The 24,304-nt window shown below is 35.8% G+C and overlaps 2 protein-coding genes across 3 annotated transcripts; both read left to right on the top strand.

The window, feature by feature from the left end:
• The first annotated feature begins 11,304 nt into the window (after positions 1 to 11,304).
• Positions 11,305 to 13,272, top strand: LOC131650677 (uncharacterized). The gene is made up of 2 exons (XM_058920379.1): positions 11,305 to 11,919; positions 11,968 to 13,272. The coding sequence occupies exons 1-2, from the start codon at positions 11,305 to 11,307 to the stop codon at positions 13,270 to 13,272; spliced, it is 1,920 nt and encodes a 639-aa protein (XP_058776362.1).
• Positions 13,273 to 16,326: 3,054 nt separating this feature from the next.
• Positions 16,327 to 23,349, top strand: LOC131652993 (mitochondrial import receptor subunit TOM20-like). Of its 2 annotated transcripts, none has more exons than XM_058922998.1 (5): positions 16,327 to 16,527; positions 17,020 to 17,098; positions 17,792 to 17,961; positions 18,086 to 18,133; positions 22,994 to 23,349. In XM_058922998.1, the coding sequence occupies exons 1-5, from the start codon at positions 16,429 to 16,431 to the stop codon at positions 23,003 to 23,005; spliced, it is 408 nt and encodes a 135-aa protein (XP_058778981.1). In that variant the 5' UTR covers positions 16,327 to 16,428; the 3' UTR covers positions 23,006 to 23,349. The 2 variants fall into 2 exon arrangements, with proteins under 2 accessions (XP_058778981.1, XP_058778980.1); XM_058922997.1 differs by having other exon boundaries at positions 16,328 to 16,527; positions 18,086 to 18,146; positions 22,994 to 23,342.
• Positions 23,350 to 24,304: the final 955 nt, after the last annotated feature.

The following is a 24,304-nucleotide window of genomic DNA, read 5'->3' as shown; positions in this document are numbered from 1 at the left end:
ACCTCCTCAGGAATTCTTGCCTGAATACAGCCCAAGTAATCGCTACACCTGCAGATTCGAGTTCATATCTACTAGCCATCCACCAATCATCAGCTTCTTCAGACAGCATGTGAGTCCCATACCTCACCTTCAGATTTTCAGCACAATCGATCACTCGGAAGATCCTTTCAATTTCCTTCAGCCACCTCTGAGCGCCTTCGGGATCGTGCGTGCCTTTGAATAAAGGAGGATTGTTCCTCTGAAAACTGTTCAGCTGCCTGTCAGCACCAATACCAACTCCATTGGCATTCCCTCCCAACACACCAGCAATCATGCCCAGAGCCTCAGCGATTGCGTCGTCGTTTCTTCCTCCTCTTCCGGCCATTGTTCTGCTAAATATCAAACAATATTCATTAGAACAAGAAGTATCGACAGTGTCAACCTTACACTAGTCGTATACGAAGGATTAACCGACTCTAAGACTCTGACTCAAACGACCGACTATGCTCTGATACCACTATTGTAACACCCTTTTAAACCCCGCGGAAAACTTTTCAAAAATCAGAGTAAAACATGAGAAAGGGCATTACAACTCCAATAAAATAAATAAACATTCATGTCATGCCATATAAGGAACGATAAACCAAAATTATTCAGGTAGCATGTTAACACAGCGGAATATTCTTAACAACTGAATAATCAAACAACCGGAGTCATAGACTCATAATTCAACCATAAACCATAAACAAAACAGAAGTTCATCAACCAACTCTAAAATAACGTTCCCGGTGTTACACGACCAGAGCATGACACAGACCCAACTGACTCTAACGAACTACTTGACGAGCTAATCCTCACCAAGTATACAAGCTACTCCTCAATCTGAAAAATAACAACAGTAAGGGTGAGTTTCATTCGCATTAACAAATGTTATAGGAATATAAACAATACAACTTCATCCATACATTATTCACCCAATCAATTATATTCATATAGCAGAGCAACATTTATCAAATACAATCATTCATACCAAAATACACACAAATTGCAACATTGGACAACTTCCATTCATGTTACAATTATGCACAACAACCTAATGCAATGCAACTAAATGCATGTGGTACCAATCATGGGATAACCCATCTCACCGATCCACCACCATAAAGATTCGGCTACTTCTCTCACTAATTCCACACAATGGGAACTAGCTACCGCTGTCCCACCACCATAAAGGATACAGCCCACAACATGATTATGAAATGCATGCATCAACCACGACATGCTCATCATTAACATCCACCGACAATTCATAATCATTTATGTCACAACATACAAGTATAATAATATCACAACCATTTGATATTCACCACAGCATAATACATTTAGCACCACAAATATATCATCATTTCATCAATCATAATAGCTAGAAACACCGCATAGCATGTTCATACCATTATTCAACTATCACCAAACACAATCCACAAAACCAACAAAGTGATTTTTAAATTATAATCCCCTAATATACATCATAAAATAGGGCATTAATTCATCTACCAGGTACTCGAAACGGCGTACAAAAAGGATTAACGGTTTAAAAGTTACGGATATTTAAAATAAGTATTTTTCCAAAAAGCTTCAGTGGTAACCGGTTACCTAAATGATGTAACTGGTTACATCACTGACAGTAACTTTTATTTTTCAATTTCGCCCAGTGGTAACCGGTTACCTAAATGATGTAACCGGTTACATCATCGCGAAATGCAGTTCTTCGCCTGTTTGAGACCATGTAATCGGTTACTTCCCTCATGTAACCGGTTACATTACTGATATAGCAGAAAAATCACTTCTCTGCAGCACTGTTTTCATTCCAAGTGCGATCCCAATCATCTCAACACGTCCAAAATCTCATCACAACACAAAAATACACATTTATACATGCTTCTAACAGGTATTAACATCAGTAATCAACATCAAACATCATTCACAACAACTCAATTGCATCATACATCATAATTTGGACCTAAAGTTCTACAAACCCCAAAATCCCAAACACCGACATATAATCCAATTCGGAATCCTAACATACGAAATCGATCGAATCATTCATAATACCCATAATAGAGGTTAATGAGAAGAATCCCCCCTTACCTCGATGTCGAATTCGTGGATGCTCTTTCTCTTCGCACTTGCTCTCCTCCCAATTTCACGTTCAACTCTTTCTTCTCCCTTTTGGTTCTCTTTTCACAAAATACTCCTCTTTTCTATTTTATGAAAATATAACTTTATTTTAGAAAAGGGCTTTACAACTGATACACCCCCCAACTGCTACTAGCAACACTGGCCCATTAGCCTTATTTCATCCATATTTCTCAAATAATTCCATTTAATTCTAATATTTAATAAAAAATTAATTAAATTAAATAAAGAATTTTATGGGGTGTTACAATCTCCATTGTTACAATGTTCATCTCAATCGGCACATAAAACATAGCGGCACTTGTGTAATGTCCCATATTGTCTAAGCATGTATATTTATATACTAAGAAGGATTAAAGAAAGGATTAGTAGTGATATTAAGGATTTGGTTGGAATTGAACCAAATGGCATCTTGGTAAATACCATTTTGTTGGAGGGCAAATTGGTCCAAAGAAAAAGTATATCATTAAAAGGGTTTGTTTGGCTTAAAGGATAAGAACTGGAAAGAAGAGGAGAGAGCTTAGAAGCATGGGAGAGAAGAGGAAGACTCGTGTTCATCATCTTCATCCTCCATTTTTGCAACTATGGTACAGCCCTCACTAATAAGGTAATAACTCTTCACTCGTAACTTCGATTGAGCTGATTCTGATCTTGTTGGAAAGCTTATGAATTTCTCTACAAATTGCATATATGGATCGCCTCTTGCATGTTCTTTATCATGGAGAAAAACATGTTTTAACATGGAGCATTATTGTTGGAAGTGGATAAGGGTGTGCTACGGATTTGGTGATGATGGAAGAGGAGCTATGGCCATGATGGGAGTTCTAATGCAGCAAGCTTGCCTTCTAATCTCCATTTAAGTCAGGTGAGTTCCATTAGATATAAATTGGGTAGGAATGGGGATTAATTATATATTGAATGGGTTAGTGAGACTATGACTGAATGTGTCAGTGTTTGAATGCTTATCGTTGAATGCTTGATCAATTAGTACAAAATGTTAGAACAAGAAATGTTCTGATCAATATTCTTAGTTTTGATGATAACATTATGTATGAATTTTGCATAAGACAATGTGGTACTCTAATTATTCACGTTTTCCATTTCAGGAAAAGTATAAAAGAGTATGCACTAAATAAGCGTTCAGAAGCACTGACCAAGAATTTCTTGATGGCTTCATTAGAACATTCTCTTTTAGATATCAGAAGATGGTCTTGAAGAAATCAGAACATGATCTAGAAAGCATCAGAAGATGGCAGTCAGAAGCAAAGCTCTGAAACTCTGATGGTATCACGCTCAAAGCACTTCAAAGTCTGAAGACAGAAGTTGCATCTGCATCAAAGCTAAAGACTCTGATATTCAAACGTTAATCTACATAATCTGAGTCCAGAAGAAAGTACAATATGAAAAGGCTATAAAAGGCAAAGTCAGTAAAAGCAACTGAAGCATGGCTTGAGGTAGTTGACAAAAGAGTGAAACATTAAATGCAACATTGTACTATTCACGCATAGAATTAAATGCTCCCAACGGTCACTTTTCCTCAGCGCCTATATATAGAAGTTCTGATTCATAAGCAGGAACCAGCTCATGCGCAAATACACTAAAACACTGTCAAACTGAAATCACACTAAAGCAAAGAAGAACTTCATCTTCAGCCTCACAACTTTGTAATATCTTAGTGAGTGTTAAGAACTATAACTTAAGAGAAATGCCACTTGGTGATTACAGCTTTTCAAGAAGCAAATTAAACTATTGTAATATTTATTTTATATTAATTGTAAAAGGAAGTTTCTAGAGTGATCAAGTTGTGATCTGTAGACTCTAGAAGACTTAGAGGTTATCTAAGTGGAGAACCATTGTAATCAGTTTGATTAGTGGATTAAATCCTCAGTTGAGGTAAATCACCTTGTAAGAGGTGGACTGAAGTAGTTTAGTTAACAACGAACCAGGATAAAAATAACTGTGTGGTTTTTTTATCTAACATTTTTTTATCAAACCCTTATTCAATCCCCCCTTTTCTAAGTGTTTTTCACTCCTTCATAAAATGTGTTCTTTAGATGTCCTTGCATGTCCTGGTATATTGATACATGTTAGAGTATGATTTGGGATGGATTAGGATGCAAACAATGGCTGTTAGAACCTAAATTCAGTGTTCTGCACTGTCAGGTTCGCTACATCGAACTCTGTATTCGCTGCAGCGAATGCCTGCAGATTGCATAATTGTGTTTTCACTAAAATAGCCATAACTTGAGTTCTACAACTCAAAACGGAGCGCCGTCAGAAGCGTTGGAAATGTATTTCAGTGTTCTATGTGATATTGCTTAGATAACATGATTTTGATGCAGATATAAATTATGGCACATGATTAGGTGTTGATTGGTATTAGAATAAGCACAACTAGCCTTGAGTTTATGTCAATAAGATGTTATCCTTGTGTTGAACTTAGACCAGGATGTTACCTTAACTATTAAACTATATAATGTCATCCTAAACTGAGCATTGAACCCTTGGTCGAATTTTAGGAGTTTAGACGAACTATAGAAATTCTTGCTTTTACTTGAGTTGAGAACTTCGCTGTAGTGAACTTTGACTCGCTATAGCGAACTAATAGTGAATAAGTCTGGGAGATGAGTTAATTTACTCGCTGGAGCTCGCTACTGTTCGCTGTAAGGAATCGGGGCTTTGTTGGCAGTTCGTGTAGCGAACTGGCCTGATGCAAAATTTATATTCTCCCCTCTTGAGTGCAGTTTCGTTCCAAGTTGGGAACCGAAAGCCTCTTATTTTGGATTGAGAATTATCATGGAGTTGTTTGATTAAATATATGTTTCTATGATGATTGAATGCATGATTATTCTATGTTTATGACATTGGTATGCATATTTGATGAGTTATGAATCACACGTAATGTTATGTATAATTATGCATTGTTTCTAGTTTGTTCCGGTTGAACATTCGGAGTTGTTTGATTGTATGGCTCTATGAGCATGGTTGATATGTATGCTTGAATTGGAGTAGGCTTAAGCTACTAGGTGGTAAGGCATGTTTATGGACTTAGTCCATTATTTACCGTTGGGATGTGCTGGTGAGGGTCTTGAATGGCGTTTCCCACCTTGATGTAACACATCGACGTGCTCGGTATGTATTTGTGCACCTGAGCTACCATTGCGATATGCTGGTGAGGGTCTATAAAAGGCGTTTCCCACCTTGATGTAACATATCGGCGTGCTTGGTAGGGTGTGTAGATGTTGTTGATTGGCTGTAATTTTTGGTAAAACTCATTGTGATTTTATCATGTCAAGTCTGGTGTCATGACATGCATTCTACTGTTGTGAAGTTTTACTTTTGCAGGCCTTTGCCTGATGTCAAGGCCGATGTCATGACATTCGTAGTTGTTACGCATTATTCTGTTACTAATTATGGTTATGTGATATGTTAAGATCCTATGCGCTTTAATTGGAAATATTGGATTATGATATGTTCAAGGACGACGTTATTTGCTCTTATTTTAGGTTCCTTGATTTATGGAAATTAGTTTAATTAGGTTTAAAACTAATTTGGATCCAAGGCCCAGCTGCTGCGTTTTCTGAAGGCTATATATATATTATGAAGAAGCTGCAGACCTAATTAGGGTTGTTGTGTTGTGAAGCTTTAAGAGGTTTTTCGTGTTTAAGTCTTTGCGTCCTAGTTTTCTTGTGAGCCAAACAATCATCGTGATGGTTGTCTTGGTCTAGGTGTTTTTAATGTTGTAAGAGGTACTTGAAGCTTTTAAGCGAGAGTATCAGTGTACTTGATTGAAGCTTTTAAGCAAGATCAAGTTGTGTCCTTGAAGTGTGTCTTCTTTTCATATTTGTTGAGTGTTATTCATCACTGCTGTGATTGAGGGGGAGTGAGTAGGATCTCTGGTCTAAGTAGCTTAGATTGAAGTTGCATTGGGTAGATATTAAGTGAAAGGTGTAGTCTTGATGTGTATTACTCTGAATTGATACTACTTATAGTGGACTTCCTCCCTGGCTTGGTAGGCCCCAGACGTAGGTGTATTTGCACCGAACTGGGTTAACAAATCACTTGTGTTATTTGTTTTATTTCCTGTTCATTATTATAGAATTATTCAGATAGTTAATGTCGTGACATCCTGTTCGACATCACGTATCTGATTCCAGAATTTCAATTGGTATCAGAGCAGGCACCCTGCCTGTTTGGTTTTCTGGGTGAGATCTAGGGACAGTATTTTCTGGTACTATGGACAAGGAAGGTGGTGGATTTGTGACTAGACCACCCATTCTGGATGGTTCCAATTATGATTATTGGAAGCCTCGCATGGTGGCTTTTCTGAAATCCGTGGATAGTAAAGCATGGAGAGCTGTAAACAAAGGATGGGAACATCCTGTCACTACTGATAAATATGGCAAGAAAACTCTTAAACCGGAGGAAGAATGGGACAAAGATGAGGAGGCATTGGCGCTTGGCAACTCTAAAGCTTTAAATGCTTTATTCAATGGAATTGACAGGAATATATTCAGACTAGTACACCATTGTGAACTAGCCAAAGATGTCTGGGATACCCTCAAGACCACTCATGAAGGTACTTCCAAAGTGAAGATGTCAAGACTTCAGCTGCTAACTACGAAGTTTGAACATCTAAGGATGAAAGAAGATGAAAGTATTCAGGATTTTCACATGAATATCCTTGATATTGCTAATACCTCAGGAGCTTTGGGAGAAAAGATGTCTGATGAAAAGCTGGTGAGAAAAATCCTTAGATCCCTGCCTAAGAGATTTAATATGAAAGTTACAGCTATAGAAGAGGCACAGGATATCAGCAAAATGAAGGTAGGAGAGTTAATTGGATCTCTTCAAACCTTTGAGATGGGGATCAGTGACAATTCTGAAAAGAAGAACAAAAGCATAGCTTTTGTGTCCAACTCTCAAGAAGAAGCAGAGGAAAGTAGAGAAGAAAATCTATCTGAATCTATAGCTATGCTTGGTAAACAATTTAACAAAATTATGAGAAGAATGGATCAGAAGCCAAGACCTAATGTCAAGAACATCTCATCTGACACTAGTAGATCTTATGACTCGGGCAGAAGAGCTAAACCAGAAGAAAAGTACAATCACAGCAAAGGAATTCAATGCCATGGATGTGAAGGGTATGGACATATTAGAGCTGAATGTCCTACTTATCTCAAGAAACAAAAGAAAGGACTGTCAGTCTCCTGGTCTGATGAAGATTCTGAGAGTGACTTTGAAGAAGAATCGGCCAAACATGTCACAGCTCTTACTGGTGTTTGTAATTCTGATGAAGACTCTAGTGAAGATGAGCTAACCTTTGAAGAACTAGCAGCCTCCTATAGGAAGCTGTGTATCAGAAGTGCTGAAGTCTGTCAACAAGGTGAAAAACAGAAGAAATACATAGCTCAGTTAGAGGCTGATAACAAAGGACTTAGTGAAACAATATCTGAACTAAATAGTGAAATTATCATGCTACAATCCAAACTTGATCAGATGTCAAAATCTGTAAAAATGTTGAACAGTGGCTCGGATATGTTGGAGGAGATTCTGCAGATTGGAAAGAGTTCAGGAGATATGTCTGGTATAGGTTTTGTTGGTACAAAGAAACATTCACAAGATGGTAATAGGGTTAAACCTGGAACTGAGGTGTTGAACCCGATGTCAAAACATGCGATTCAACATCAAGACAAAAGTAAAATGAAGAGAAAATTTCAAAGATGGAGATGCCATTACTGTGGAAGATTTGGACACATTAAGCCCTTTTGCTTCAGATTATATGGATACCCAGATCAAGCTCCATACTACAGATCTAAACAGATCATGCCCATCCAGAAGCAACAATGGATACCCAAAAATATGGCGTTAATAGCTCATACATCTCTTAGAGTATCAGCAAAAGAAGATTGGTACTTTGACAGTGGATGTTCCAGACACATGACTGGAATCAAGAATCTGCTTGTTGATATCAAAAATCATTCTACTAGCTATGTAACCTTTGGTGATGGAGCTAAAGGAGAAATCAAAGGATTTGGAAAACTTGACTGCTCAGGAGTTCCAAATCTAGAGGGTGTCTTGTTAGTCAAGGGCCTGACTGCTAATCTCATAAGCATTAGTCAACTCTGTGACCAAGGATACCAAGTTAACTTCACTAAAACTGAGTGTGTGGTTACTAATGAAGAAAAGGAAGTAGTAATGAAGGGAGTCAGATCCAAAGATAACTGCTACTTGTGGGTGTCTCATGAATCCAGCCACTCAACTGTATGCTCTAAAGAGGAAGAAGCAAAGCTGTGGCACCAAAAACTTGGCCATCTTCATCTAAGAGGTATGAAAAGGATTGTCTCTTTGGAAGCTGTGAGAGGAATTCCTAAACTACAAATTGATGAAGGAAGAATATGTGGTGAATGTCAGGTAGGAAAACAAACCAGGATGTCACATCCAAAGGTTAGACATCTGACCACTTCCAGAGTTCTAGAACTGCTTCATATGGACTTGATGGGACCAATGCAAGTTGAGAGTCTCGGAGGAACAAAATATGCTTATGTGGTTGTGGATGACTACTCCATATACACTTGGATAAACTTCATCAGAGAAAAGTCAGATGTGTTTGATGTTTTCAAAGATCTGTGTCATAGAATTCAAAGGGAAAAAGAAAATGGTGTTGTGAGAATTAGAAGTGATCATGGAAAGGAATTTGAGAATCAAAAATTTGCTGATTTCTGCTCCTCTGAAGGAATACATCATGAATTTTCATCCCCTATTACTCCACAGCAAAATGGGGTTGTTGAAAGAAAAAATAGAACTATTCAAGAATCAGCCAGAGCTATGATTCATGCTAAGAAACTTCCTATCTATTTCTGGGCTGAAGCCATGAATACTGCTTGCTATGTTCATAATAGAGTTACCTTAAGAAAAGGAACCTCTACCATTCTATATGAAATCTAGAAGGGAAGAAAACCCACTGTCAAATACTTCCATGTGTTTGGTAGTTAGTGTTACATTCTTACTGATAGAGATCACAGAAGGAAGATGGACTCCAAAAGTGATGAAGGGATTTTTCTGGGATACTCTACAAACAGTAGAGCCTATAGAGTGTTCAACTCAAGAACCAGAGTAATAATGGAATCTATAAATGTTGTGGTTGATGATGTCAACAATCAAACAGATGTCACAGAGGATGTCGGAACATTCTGGGAATTTACAGCTGAAGGATCTACTAAAGAAGATGATTGCAGTCCTACTATCACAGAGTCTAAAGCTGAACCTTCTAACAAAGGTCCATTTATAAGGGTTCAAAAAGATCATCCTAGTGAACTTATTATAGGAAATCTCAACAGTGGAGTTACTACAAGGTCAAGAGAACTAGTTTCAAATTCTTGTTTTGTGTCAAAAATTGAACCTAAGAATGTTAAGGAAGCATTGACAGATGAGTTCTGGATTAATGCTATGCAAGAAGAACTAGGCCAGTTTGAAAGGAATGAAGTATGGGAGCTGGTACCAAGACCTAAAGGTACTAATGTCATTGGAACAAAATGGGTGTACAAGAACAAGTCAGATGAACTGGGAACTATTATCAGAAACAAAGCAAGGCTAGTTGCTCAAGGATACACTCAAGTTGAAGGAATTGACTTTGATGAAACCTTTGCTCCTGTTGCTAGACTTGAGTCAATTAGATTACTGCTAGGAGTTGCTTGTATTCTAAAATTCAAACTATGCCAGATGGATGTAAAGAGTGCTTTCTTGAATGGATACTTGAATGAGGAAGTTTATGTGGAACAACCTAAAGGTTTTGCTGATCCAAACCATCCTGACCACGTGTACAAATTAAGAAAAGCTCTTTATGGTCTGAAACAAGCCCCTAGAGCTTGGTATGAGAGACTAACTGAGTTTCTTACTAGCAATGGGTACAGGAAAGGAGGGATAGATAAAACTCTTTTTGTTAAAGATGAAGGAGGAAAGATCCTGATTGCTCAAATCTATGTGGATGATATTGTGTTTGGTGGGATGTCAGACAAGATGACTAGACACTTTGTTGATCAGATGCAATCAGAATTTGAAATGAGTCTAGTTGGAGAATTAACTTATTTTCTTGGGCTGCAAGTTAAACAGATGGAAGACTCAATCTTTCTCTCTCAGAGCAAGTATGCTAAAAACATTGTCAAAAAGTTTGGAATGGAAAATGCTACTCACAAAAGAACACCAGCACCTACTCATTTAAAACTGTCCAAAGATGAAAAGGGAACTAGTGTTGATCAAAGTTTATATAGAAGCATGATAGGAAGCCTGCTGTATCTTACAGCCAGTAGACCTGATATTGCTTTTGCTGTTGGGGTATGTGCTAGGTATCAAGCAGAACCCAAGGTCAGTCACATAAACCAAGTCAAGAGGATCCTGAAATACGTGAATGGTACTTGTGAGTATGGCATGCTCTACTCTCATGGGTGTGAACCTATTCTCACTGGATATTGTGATGCAGATTGGGCTGGAAGTGCTGATGACAGAAAAAGTACTTCAGGAGGATGTTTCTTCTTAGGAAATAATCTTATTTCATGGTTCAGCAAGAAACAAAACTGTGTATCTTTATCCACTGCAGAGGCAGAATACATTGCAGCGGGAAGTAGCTGTTCTCAACTTGTTTGGATGAAACAAATGTTATCAGAATACAATGTCACACAAGATGTCATGACATTCTATTGTGACAACCTAAGTGCCATTAACATTTCAAAGAATCCCATTCAGCATAGCAGGACCAAGCACATTGATATTAGACACCACTACATTAGAGATCTTGTTGAGGATAAAGTAATTGCCTTGGAACATGTTGCTACTAATCTTCAGCTGGCTGATATTTTCACAAAAGCCTTGGATGCAAATCAATTTGAAAATCTAAGAAGTAAGCTTGGCATTTGTCTTTGTGAGGAATTATAGCAACTAACCGGGTGTGGGGCCAACAGTACTTCTCTCTCCAAATATTTGTCATCATTACATATTAAAGTGTATTTTCCCCCTCTTTTACACTTTCTTCAAACGGTTCCCATTCCCACAAAACCTATTTTCAGCATTCACGCTACTTCTCTGATTCGCTGCATTCACAAACCTCTCTCTATCATTCCTTTCTCTCTCAACATGTCTCAGTCTCCTCCCTCGAAGAACACTACTCCTTGCTCTGAAACTGCATCCGACTCTAGGGCTCCAAGTATGGTAGGTGATCAGGATGTCGTGCTGGATGTTGCGCCATTGAACTCGGTCCCAGCCATTGATCTTGTTGGCAGTATTCCAAGAAAGATGCATGCAAGAAAATCAACTGGTGGATCTGTTCCAGAAACGTTTTCTGCTCAGAATAAAGAAGGGTCTGCTTATGTCCACAATGCGATCGCAGGTCTTGTCACAAGAATCTTGAATGAAGGTCACAAGGTAACAGGAATATCTGTTCCTTTAGCCCAAGTTCCTGCCCCTGAGAACAGCAAAGATGATCAAGTTGATGCTAGCAAAGATCATGTTGATGTTGAGACATCTGAAGCCAACAATGATGAGGGTTCTGATGCTAAAAATGCTGATGCATCTGGAGATAAAGATGCTGAGATTCTTGAAGCGGAGAAAGCTGAAGAGGTCAATGCTACTTCTCCTAAGGAGAAACCTACTTGCCCTATTGACAGTGTAAATGATGTGGTGGATCTGGATAATCTTGATGATCCTATTGACATTGCTGATGATGACCTCATCTCCAGCATTTCCAACAGAGTCAAGGCTCGAAGGGGAAAGTAGGTTGATGATCAACATCCTCCCAAGGCAAAGGTTGCTCCTCTGAAGAATGTCACCAAAGAAAAGCTCAAGAAGGTCCCTGCTGAACCTTCAAGAACTGGAAGCAAGGTTGCTGTGAAGAAAAGAAAAGAAAGAAGTGTTTCTGACTCCGAAGACAATGTCCTAAGTGATGTCCCTGACATCCCATCAAAGAAGAAGATTGCTGTCACAAAATCCTCCACAAAGGTCCGTGATGTTCCCTTGGACAACATTTATCTGCACTATGCTTCAAATGCTATCCAGTGGAAGTTTGTTTATCAAAGAAGGCTGGCTCTGGAAAGAGAACTTGCAAATGATGCTCTGGAATGTCAAGAGGTCATGAAGCTCATCAAATCTGCAGGTTTGCTTAAAACTGTTACTCATTTTTCTAAATGCTATGAAATGCTAGTGAAGGAGTTTATAGTGAATTTGTCTCAAGATTGTGCTGATGGGAAAGCTGAGGATTTTCATAAGGTGTATGTTAGAAGAAAGTGTATAGAGTTCTCCCCAACTGTTGTTAACCTCTATCTAGGTAGGAATGATGAGGCTCAACCTGAGCTTGAAGTGACTGATAATGAGGTGTGCAAAGTGATCACTGGTGGTAAGGTTAAGAAGTATCCCATAAAGAGTAAACTGTCTGCTAGTTCTCTTAATGTCAGGTATGCATTGCTACACAAAATTGGTGCTGCTAACTGGGTGCCTACCAATCACACTTCTACCATTGCTGTTGGCCTAGGAAGATTCATATATGCTGTGGGAACCAAGACAAAATTTGACTATGGGACTTATATATTTGATCAAACTATGAGGCATGTTGGTACCTCTGCTACCAAGCTTCCCATTGCTTTTCCATCCCTGATATGTGGGATAATTCTCAAGCAACACCCTGGAATTCTGAAAGCTAAAGATTCTGTATGTAAGAGGGAGAGTGCTTTGTCTTTCCACTATAAGCTGCTCAAAAGGTCAGATGACATGACATCTGCTGGGACATCACAACCCGGCAAGTCTGTGAACAAAACCTTTCTCATTGCTGAGCTGAAAGAGACTTGTAAAGAGTTGGACAACAGGAAGATGAAGCTTGAAAAGCTCATTCAAAGTCTTGAGCAGTCTGCAGAGGATGATCATGCTGGTGGTAGTGATGGTGATAATATGGATGAAGACAAAAATGCTGATAGTGGTGATGAGGAAGAGGCTGAGGATGGTGAAGATACTGAAGATGCTGGGAGTAGTGATGCTGATGAAGAGAATAGTGGCTCTAGTGATGAAGAGGTTAGTGACTCTAGTGATGAAGAGACTGATGGTTCTGACAATTAGCTCTACTTCTGGTGGTTCTTTCCTGCTGGTCTTTTGGTGGTGTTTGGCTTCCTTTTGTGGCTAAAAAGGGGGAGTGATGGATATTCTGGTTTTTTTGTTGTTATTTTCTGATATTTTGGATGTTTTCTGGTTCTCCTTGACAATGATAAGTGGTAGCCTGTAACAGATGTTTAAATAGATGTTTTCTGGATTTTCTGGTTTTCTGATGATTAAAACAAGCTGGTTGTTGTTTCCATTTTGCCACAGAATTTATTTTTCTGGTTTCTTGGTGTTGTGATCTGCTGCTTGTGCTCTGATATTATATGGTTACATCTATTTGTGTTTTAGCCAAAAATTTGCCAAAGGGGGAGTTTGTAGATGTTGTTGATTGGCTGTAATTTTTGGTAAAACTCATTGTGATTTTATCATGTCAAGTCTGGTGTCATGACATGCATTCTACTGTTGTGAAGTTTTACTTTTGCAGGCCTTTGCCTGATGTCAAGGCCGATGTCATGACATTCGTAGTTGTTACGCATTATTCTGTTACTAATTATGGTTATGTGATATGTTAAGATCCTATGCGCTTTAATTGGAAATATTGGATTATGATCTGTTCAAGGACGACGTTATTTGCTCTTATTTTAGGTTCCTTGATTTATGGAAATTAGTTTAATTAGGTTTAAAACTAATTTGGATCCAAGGCCCAGCTGCTGCGTTTTCTGAAGGCTATATATATATTATGAAGAAGCTGCAGACCTAATTAGGGTTGTTGTGTTGTGAAGCTTTAAGAGGTTTTTCGTGTTTAAGTCTTTGCGTCCTAGTTTTCTTGTGAGCCAAACAATCATCGTGATGGTTGTCTTGGTCTAGGTGTTTTTTGTGTTGTAAGAGGTACTTGAAGCTTTTAAGCGATAGTACCAGTGTACTTGATTGAAGCTTTTAAGCAAGATCAAGTTGTGTCCTTGAAGTGTGTCTTCTTTTCATATTTGTTGAGTGTTATTCATCACTGCTGTGATTGAGGGGGAGTGAGTAGGATCTCTGGTCTAAGTAGCTTAGATTGAAGTTGCATTGGGTAAATATTAAGTGAAAGGTGTAGTCTTGATGTGTATTACTCTGAATTGATACTACTTATAGTGGACTTCCTCCCTGGCTTGGTAGCCCCCAGACGTAGGTGTATTTGCACCGAACTGGGTTAACAAATCACTTGTGTTATTTGTTTTATTTCCTGTTCATTATTATAGAATTATTCAGATAGTTAATGTCGTGACATCCTGTTCGACATCACGTATCTGATTCCAGAATTTCAGGGTGGGGTCGTGATGCCATGTAGGCTACATCACTTCGAACTCACCTCCAGTGGTGCCACGTAGGCAATGCCACTAGGCTTTCACCCGGTGGGCTTGTATTGTCTCGTAGACGTGTTCGCCTTTGTATAACCACCTGCAAATACACATGATTGATAAGGTAGTGAAGCCACTTAGGAAGTCATTGCGGTAACTCGTCACAAATGAGATTGTGTAGCCAACTTGGCCTAAATCACATGGGATTCATCTGACTCATTGTGCGGTGGGCTTATGTGAGTCTCTTGACGCGATGTATAGGAGTGACTCACCGAGGGTGTGGTTTGGCAGCCTAGGTAGACGAGCGGGATTTACTCCTGGATTCCTCGTACACGGGTACGAGTCTGCATACTTGCTTGTGATGGCGATGAGCCGGTTGTTATTTGTTGTTATTTCCTCATTGGATAGTTATGGGACTTTCAATGATGGTGTACCCTTGTTGTGTATATATACCAGACCGTGAGGAAACCCCGGATCCATGGAAGATCTGTTTGATTTCATGCACCTTATAGAATCGAGCGAACCCATAAGATAGGGGAACTCACTAAGACATAGTAATCTCACCCCAATCCTCTTAATATTTTACAGGAACAGGTTAGAACTAGACGGATTGCATGACGGATTCCTTTGAAGACTGTGGACAAGCAATTGGCAGGAAGACCTCGTCAGACGTTATCTTTCTGCTGTGCACTGTTGAAGACAAGCTGATCATATACCACTTAGTTGGAAATTTGAATTGTATATGATTTTAATTTCTTGTCTTTACCGCTTATGTATGTTTCTTGTATCATTTATAACATCACTACATATTATTCTAGACATATATGTATGGGGTGTTACAACTTGCATTTGGGATACTAATATTTACCCGGATGCGTTTTCAAATGATCTTTCAATTTTTTCTTGTTATCAAATACAATGTCACATACATGGCAAGCGTTACCATCGTCGTTTCCTATGGTGTCGTGGCTTCCGGAAGCCATACATCCTGAAGCAACGCATATCAACATGTTTCCCATTTTTTAAAAGTGAATTAGGTAGAAAATATGAAGCAACAGTGTGAAGTGTGAAGAAGCAAGCGTGTTGTTAAGTAAAGTGTGAAGTGTAAAGAAGCGAGAGTGTTGTTAAGTAGAATCTTAAACATGGTTTTTGGCTTTGGATTTCAATATTTTCCCAATTAGGTATTATGAAAATTTTCCCATGCTTTAACAATTTCAACTTACATCACAACACTATACATCTTTTATTTCCCTAGATCTCTATCTCATCTCGTTTAGTGTCTCTCTCTTTCTCTTTCCCCAGATCTCTATTTCATTTCTCTTCATTATTTTCTCATTTCCTTTATCAACTTTCACCATCTCCTTTCTCTTTATTATCTTTCTTATATCTCTTTATCATTTTCCATCTTCTCTTTAGCATCTCCCACATTTCTCTTTATTATTTTCCATTTTCTCTTTAGCATCTCCCACATTTCTCTTTTATCATTTTCCATTTTCTCTTTGGCCCTCCCTTTGTAAAAGAAAAAAAATACTATCACTTTATTCTATTAAATATTTCTCTCTCATTTTTATTATATCTCTCACTTTTTTTCTCCATCTATACATATTTCTTTTCTCTATTTACCATCAATTAATAATATTACTTTTAATAGAAAATTAATATTTTATTAAAATAAAAAATCTTGAATAAAAAAAATAATATAAAAAAATTAAGACAGTCTAATTTGTTTTACAAAAAATAAGGGGAAAATTCCATTTATCACATTGCACATCAGTCCCTAACCTGAAACAACACTCAAAACCCAAAACCCTAGGAACCGAAAAACAAAGAAGGCGATTCCATGGATTTGCAATCCAACGATTTCGATAGCCTTTTGTTCTTCGAGCACGCTCGTAAAACCGCTGAAGCTGAATACGCCGCCAACCCTCTCGATGCTGACGTTCGTCTCTATTTCCTCCTAAAAAGATTCATTTTTTTTTAAGAATCGCTGATTTATTGTGAAATTAAGAAACTTTCTTTTGATGCATCGATTCGTTTTTGTTTGATTTACTTTGCTTTAGTGATTATTCAGATAAATCTGTTGTTGTTGTTGTTGTTGTTGATTTTGTACAGTTATGGGTGAATTGTTGCATTGTAAATTTTGTGTATAGTTTTTTTTGTAGATGTGGAATAGTTGTTGTGTTGGTCATTTTGTAGAGTTTTTGGTAGATATGGATGGGTTTCCCGTGTTACAAATTTGGGTAATTTTTGTATTTTTTTGGGTACATATGGATGAGTTTCTGTGATGGAAATTATGTAAATGAATATTTTGGATTTTTTTGGTTACAATGATTTGTTGTGTTTGAAATTTAGTGTTCTATTTTTTGATAATATGGATGAGTGAGTCTTGGTGTTGGAAGTTGTGAATAATTTTTGTTTTTTGATTCTGCAGAATTTGACAAGATGGGGAGGAGCTTTGTTAGAGTTGTCTCAGTTTCAGAGTTTTCCTGAGTCAAAGAAGATGACCCAAGGTGCTTACTCTCTATGCTCTAAGTTGATTTCATTGATTTTTTATACATGATAAGGAATAAATATTAGAATAAAGTTTACACAGCAATAGAACGCAATCGGGCAACAAGCTGCGCTGCTAAAATATGAAGTTTTTATTTAGTGCATTTTGAGTCATGTTTGAACTTGTGATTTAGAGGGGTATTTTTATTTTACTTTTAGTCTTTAAAATCTGAGAAGATGTGAAGTGCGGAATTTTTATTAAAATGACGTGGGGTAATGGATCTTGTATTAAAACTTTATAGGATCATATCCTGTGAAATTTTTAATTGGGTAATGGCTCTCTTTCGGTGTAAATATTTATGAATTTTGATAAGGATACGGCTGCACCTTTTTAATGGCTAAGAGAGACATAGATATGCAATGTTCACAAGTTTTACCCAAGAGGATCTATTTGAATCCAGAAACTCAGTCGTTGCTGTCCATAAATTGAAACAGATGGATGACAATTGGACAGATCATTTTTTGAGTTTGTATTTTGAGTCTGATTACAATGACTAGAATTTGAGTTGTGCAATCTTGTATCTAATGGTTTTAGTTGACTGCATTGGCTCATCTATTTTGACTCCAGCATATCTGGTGGATATTCTTGAACTTTTGATTTTGAAATTCATTTGTGTTTTGTGGATTTCTCACTCAAAAAACTTGATTTGCAGAGGGTATTACAAGGCTTGAGGAGGCCATTTCTGTGAATCCCAACAAGCACGATGCTCTTTGGTGCCTGGGAAACGCTCTCACTTCACAAGCATTTTTAAATCCAGACCCAGATGAAGCTAAAGTTCATTTTGACAGGGCAGCTGTGTACTTTCAACAAGCCGTTGATGAGGTACAGTTTTAGTTCAGTCAGTATAAATAACAGTATCAATAAATTTATGATTGAAGTGTCAGAAGTATTTTACTTGTTGACTTGTAAAAATACTGTGTAACAGAGTGGTTTTTGTTTTATATAGGATCCTTCAAATGAGCTTTACCGCAAAGCATTGGAAGTCGCTGCTAAGGTATGCTGCTAAGGTATGTTCTGTCATGATGCAATGATTTTCTAACAAGTAAAATATAAGAATCATTTTGTAAATTATTTGAGTCATGATGCAATTATTTGCAGTTTTATGACAACTTTTGTCATAAATTTATAATTTTAATAAAATATAAGAATCATTTTGTAAATTTTGAAAAACTAATAATAAACAATTTAACAATCAAATTTTGTACAAACCCTTGACCAAACTATAGGGGACTTTCTAGACACTTTAACGGTACCCGACCGTAAAAAAATCTACACACAACTTTAACTTAACGAATCACCTTTTTAGGTAAGGGATGCATATAATTATTACATCAATATTTATAAAGAAATAATAAAAATATATGTTTTATCTTAAAAACATTATATAATCGATTTAATTATATAATTCATAATTAATAATAATTATAACATGTAATTATAGAATATATAATATCTTTTCTCATTAACTTATTAATTATTAATCATATAATATAATAAACTTAAAAAGTTAGAAAATTAATTATCCAATATAACAATATTATAAATTAACAAAAAATTTGGAAAAAAAAATCATGTTTCTAAATAAAAAGGAAATTACAATTTTATATTATTTTAATATAAATTTCATTATTTATAAAAAAAAAGGAAATGCTAACCAGTGCTCTTAGGGGCACTCTTTAAATGATTAAAATAGTAAGTTTTTTAAAATTATTTTTAGTATAAATCTCTATTATTTTTAAGTAAAAATCACATTATTTTTTACTAATTTTTTATTTATAGATTTATTATTTTTATAGTATAATATATTTTTTATGTTCTGTATATTAGTTTATTAATTTATGATATTATAATATCATAAAATTATTATTTTTAACTTTTGTTAATTTATGAAACTTACAAATTTGTATACAATTTTTTTTTTTTAATAAGCAATTGATTATAAAGCTCGCACTAGGGGTGCAACCCTTACAAAGATACTCTAAATAGCGTTAGAACAAGATAAGGGAAGTTTGAACCATTCGTAATAAATGACACTAAACTTAGGGTAACCAAAAGACAACCATCTCCACGATAGAAAAATGATGTTAGAACAAACCACATTGAAACTGAAAGCTTCCCCCTTGAAGATTATGGCATTCCTCATGAGCCAAATACATCAAATAATAGCAATCCAAACAATGTTTATCTTCAACCTATGATTAGCATTTTTCACCTTGTCTTTAATGGCTCCAAAATCCAAAAACTCCGCTTCGTTTAAGACCTCCTTAATGCCCAACCAACCATACATGTTTGTCCAAATCTCTTTCACCACATAACAACTAAAAAAGAGATGAGAAAACACTTCCGGATGATTATCACAAAACACACAATCCGAATTTAAGATGCAAGAAACTCCTCTTTTCAACAATTCATCTTTGGAAGGAATTTTTTCGATGAAAAATCTCCAAACAAAAAATTTAATTTTAGGAGGAATTTTTAGCTCCCACATCACTTTCAACAAAGTAAACAAGTGGTTTGACCAAACAAAAGATTTGGAATCATTAACTATATCCGAAATGCTACTTACCGAAAACTCCTTTTCCGGATTGATGCGCCACCTATAACTATCCGCCTCCAAAATGTTTGGAATGAAAGAGTTTATGTCGGCACAAAAACGGGACCAACACGGAAGCCCCCGAACAGCCGCTACCGAAGAAGAAAAAACAGCCCCGCTCGATAAAACAGTACCAACCCCGGCCGGAAAAACGGAGGCAGCCCTGACTCGAAATAAAGCATCCAACTCACAAAAATGGTTACCGTTATTCCAAACCAACACATCCGCAATCGCACAATTTTTTATGGCTGACATATCAAACAACTCCGGATAAAGCTCGCGAAGAGATTGATCTCCCAACCACAAACTATGCCAAAAAAGAATGTTTTTACCATCTTTACAACTACACGAAAAACACCCGGAACAGCCACCTTCAACAAAGTCATCAATCAAATTATTTTTTGTATTATCTCTCCACCAAATAGAGTCATCACTTCTATATTCATATCACCATTAGGAGCTTGCATCTTGAGCTTGGGACAAAGATATCTCAAAGAAAAAAATTTACTCCAAATTGCATTATCTTCTCTCAAAATTCTCCATTTCCATTTCAAGAGAAGAGCTTTGTTAACTTCTTCCACATCTCTCACTCCAAGCCCTCCCTTCTCTTTCGGCCTACACACATACTTCCACTTCACCCAATGTATACACTTTTTATCGGAGCTCCCACCCCATAAAAAACCACTTTGAAGCCTTCTAATCTCTTTGATCACCTTGGTCGGAGCTTTAAAGAAAGATAAGGTGAAAGTTGGGATAGCATTTAAAACCGAATTAACAAGAGTAACTCTCCCTCCCATAGATAAGTTCTTTCCCTTCCAACTAGAAAGCCGCCCCTTTATTTTGTTGATCACCTCCGCCCACACCCTTTTTTTTCTATGGTTCTCCCCCACCATAATTCCTAGAAATTTAAAGGGGATGCTTCCTTTGTTACAAGAAAGAAACGCCTTTGCCGCATTGAGGAACCAATCACCAACATTAACACCTATAATATTAATTTTGGCAAAATTAATTTTCAAACCGGAAACAAGCTCAAAACCTCTCAACAATACTTTTAAACTCCAAAGATTGTCACAAGTCGGTTCTCCAAGAATTATTGTGTCATCCGCAAATTGCAAAATATCCACGAAATCCTCTTCCCCATATTTGAAAGGTTTGAAATCCCCCACCTCTATCGATTTTCTAACAAGCGCGGTTAAACCTTCCATAGCAAGAACGAAGAGAAAAGGAGATAAAGGATCTCCTTGTCTCAAACCTTTGCTCACCTTGAATTCCTTCGTTGCACTTCCATTGACCAAAACGGACATATGGCTCGTAAAAATACAAGTATCCATCCATTTCATCCATCTCTCCCCAAAACCCATTCTCAACATCATCTCTTTAAGATATTGCCAAGAAACGGAGTCGTAAGCTTTCTCGAAATCCACCTTGAGTAAAATGCTACCTCTTTTCTTTTTCTTCATCCAATCTAATAATTCATTCACCAAAAGGACACCATCCAACATGTTTCTACCCGGAACAAAGGCGGTTTGATTATTGGACACCAAAGTACCAATCACCTCTTTCAATCTAGCTGTCAAAATTTTTGCAATAATTTTGTAAATACTACCCACCAAGCAAATGGGGCGATATTCACCTAAATTTTGCGGATTGTTGTTTTTGGGAATCAACGCTAGAAAAGAAGAAGTAATAGATTTCACAAGAGTACCTTTACCATGGAAGTCATTGCATGGCCGTAAAACGTCCTCCCGAACAACCAACCAAAATCTTTTGAAAAATTCTAACGAGTAACCATCCGGACCCGCACTTTTGTTACCATCACACGACCAAATAGCTTCCTTAACTTCCATCTCCAAGAACGGTCTTTCAATAGATGAACTATCCTAGGCACTAAGCGGCTTCAAATGCACTCCGCTAAGCACCGGTCTCTCCTCCACAATATCATTGAAAAACAAGTTAAAATGATTGTGAATGAAATCTTTTATTTCGGTAACATCTTCCAATCTCCCTCCTCTAGCTTCAAGAGCGCACAAAGAGTTTCTCCTTCTTCTCTCTTTTAGAGAATTATGGAAAAAACGAGAGTTACAATCACCTTCGGTTAACCATAAATTCCTTGATTTTTGACGAAGAAAACCTTCTTTTTTATAAAGGTTTTCCCAAAAATCAATCGCCGCTCTAGCTCTATCGACCACCACTTCTTCCGGAACATTACCTGCAAAATGAGCAAACTTGTTATCTAAAAAGTGCATCTCCTTTCCCGCCTCTTCAATGTTGAGATCAATCCAACCATAAACCTCCTTGTTCCATTTGATAAGATGGCTTTTAAGAATTTTCATTTTTTCAACCAAACAAAAATCTCCTCTTCCTTTCACCCTAATCTTCCTCCATTCCTCTTCCACAAACATAAAAAACTTCTCATTATCACACCACAAATTATAAAACCTAAAAGGTTTAGGACCCCAATTTCTCTTATTATCTTTGATCCAAATAAGACATACGCTCCGGTCAGTGATCCCTTGATCCGACCAACAACTTAGTGATCCAATAGCTTAACCAAATCGATAATTGATTCGAGTTTTAATACATTGATGAAAACTGAAACTATCTTGAATGAACTATCTTGAATGAATGAATCCATGATAGGTTTTGGATGAGATGCATGATAGTTGTTTATATACAAACATTCAAACATGTGATCTTGCTTAAGAATATAAATCCAACTTAATTATATTTATTTAATAAAAAATTATGGAAGACAAAAATTATCATTAATTATATAATATTGATACTAAATACTAATGACTGTTTTACAATGTGAATCTCTTAGCTTACAAAAATAAAAACTTATAGTTTATTCGGTAGAGACAATTATTATCCATTTATTTAAATATTTTGCTATAACTTGAAGCACTTGTACACTCTGTCGATAATCATCAACAACTCTTGCAAGTAAAGGACTGGTTTTATGTTGATGAAGACTATCAATACATTCAAGAATGTATTCCATAACATCATCTATGTTTTTTACCATGGCTGGATACCACATGTTGGTCAAATCTAATGATGCATGTATGAGCTTAACAGTGACACCATCAGAACTGATAAGATTTGATTTACATTGAAAATAATAGTTTATTTCAGTAACATTATCAATTTGATAAATTAATTTAGTTATCAGTCTATCCGTGTTGGTGGAATTTTTAATAAGAGCATCAATTATGTAATCTGCAAGATCAACAAGACTTACACCCTTTGCTCCTCCAGGTTTTGAGTTGAGTATATATGAACAATATGAAGGATTGGAGGCTTCTTTGCAAACAACATCTACTTCAATAACATTGTTTGAAATTGAATCGGAGGAAGAAACATAAACTAGAAGAAGCACCAACAAGAGAGAGAGAGAGAGAGAGAGAGAGAGTTCATTTTTATGTTTTTTCCTTGTATTTCTCCTTTTATTTTTGTATGTTTTTCAAATTGATTTTTCGCTTGGTTTTATAGTTTTCATTTGTCAACTTGACAGTAAATTATGATGATAATATTTGATATACTTTGATTATTCTAATTATGATCAATAAATATAATTAAATATAATCCATAAAACATCGTTTCTCATCATATTTACCTTCTTAATGTTTTTTTATTATTGATTTTATGATTGATTAATTTTCATTCAACCGAAGATCACTTTTATATATATATATATATATATATATATATATATATATATATATATATATATATATATATATATATATATATATATATATATATATATATATATATATATTAAAATTTTTAATATGGAGATCACCTCATTGAACTTTATCTATTATGCTCAATATTTAAACTTTCCATATGAAGAGATTCTTACTGAAAATAATTCTATTTGATGAATTAATCATTATTAAAATAATTTTTATAAATATACTTAACTTTAGGATATTAATATAAAATATTGTTCAAATATATTTAGTATTTTTATTTGAAATTAAAATTATCTAAAACTACGAATATTTATTAAGACTAAAAACATAATCCAAAAATAATTTTTTTAAAAATAAAATTAATTTTAAAATAATCATAAACATAAATTGTATACTCATCTTACTAGTAATAAAATTATTTTAAAATAAATATGTCCTAAATTTCTTTACAAATTTTAACTCTTAAAAATTACTTAAATTAAAAAAATCATTTTAAAGTTATATCTTGCATATTATAAAATAATATTTTTAGAATTTATTTTGATAAATTAATTGTTGTAGACTTATTTTGAAAACTAAACAATCCTCTTAATGTTTTAATAACAATTTAATCATTGTAATAAAATTTACTAAAATTTCTTTTACAATAATCACTTACCTCGTTCCTGAAATTATTCCAAAAGAAAAATTCTGAAAAATAAAATTAATTTTTAAATAATCAAAAACATAAATTGTTTACTCATCTTACTAGCATTTAAATTATTTTTAAATAAAACTATGTCATATAAATTTCTTTAAAAATATAATCTCTTTAAAATTAGTTTAATTTAGAAAAAAATAAAAAATTCTATATTGCATATTATAGAATTTT

Source organism: Vicia villosa, linkage group LG2 (genome assembly GCF_029867415.1).
Source record: "Vicia villosa cultivar HV-30 ecotype Madison, WI linkage group LG2, Vvil1.0, whole genome shotgun sequence".
Classification (NCBI taxonomy): Eukaryota; Viridiplantae; Streptophyta; class Magnoliopsida; order Fabales; family Fabaceae; genus Vicia; species Vicia villosa.
The sequence above is the reverse complement of the archived record's forward strand: the minus strand, read 5'-3'. Positions and strand labels throughout refer to the sequence as shown.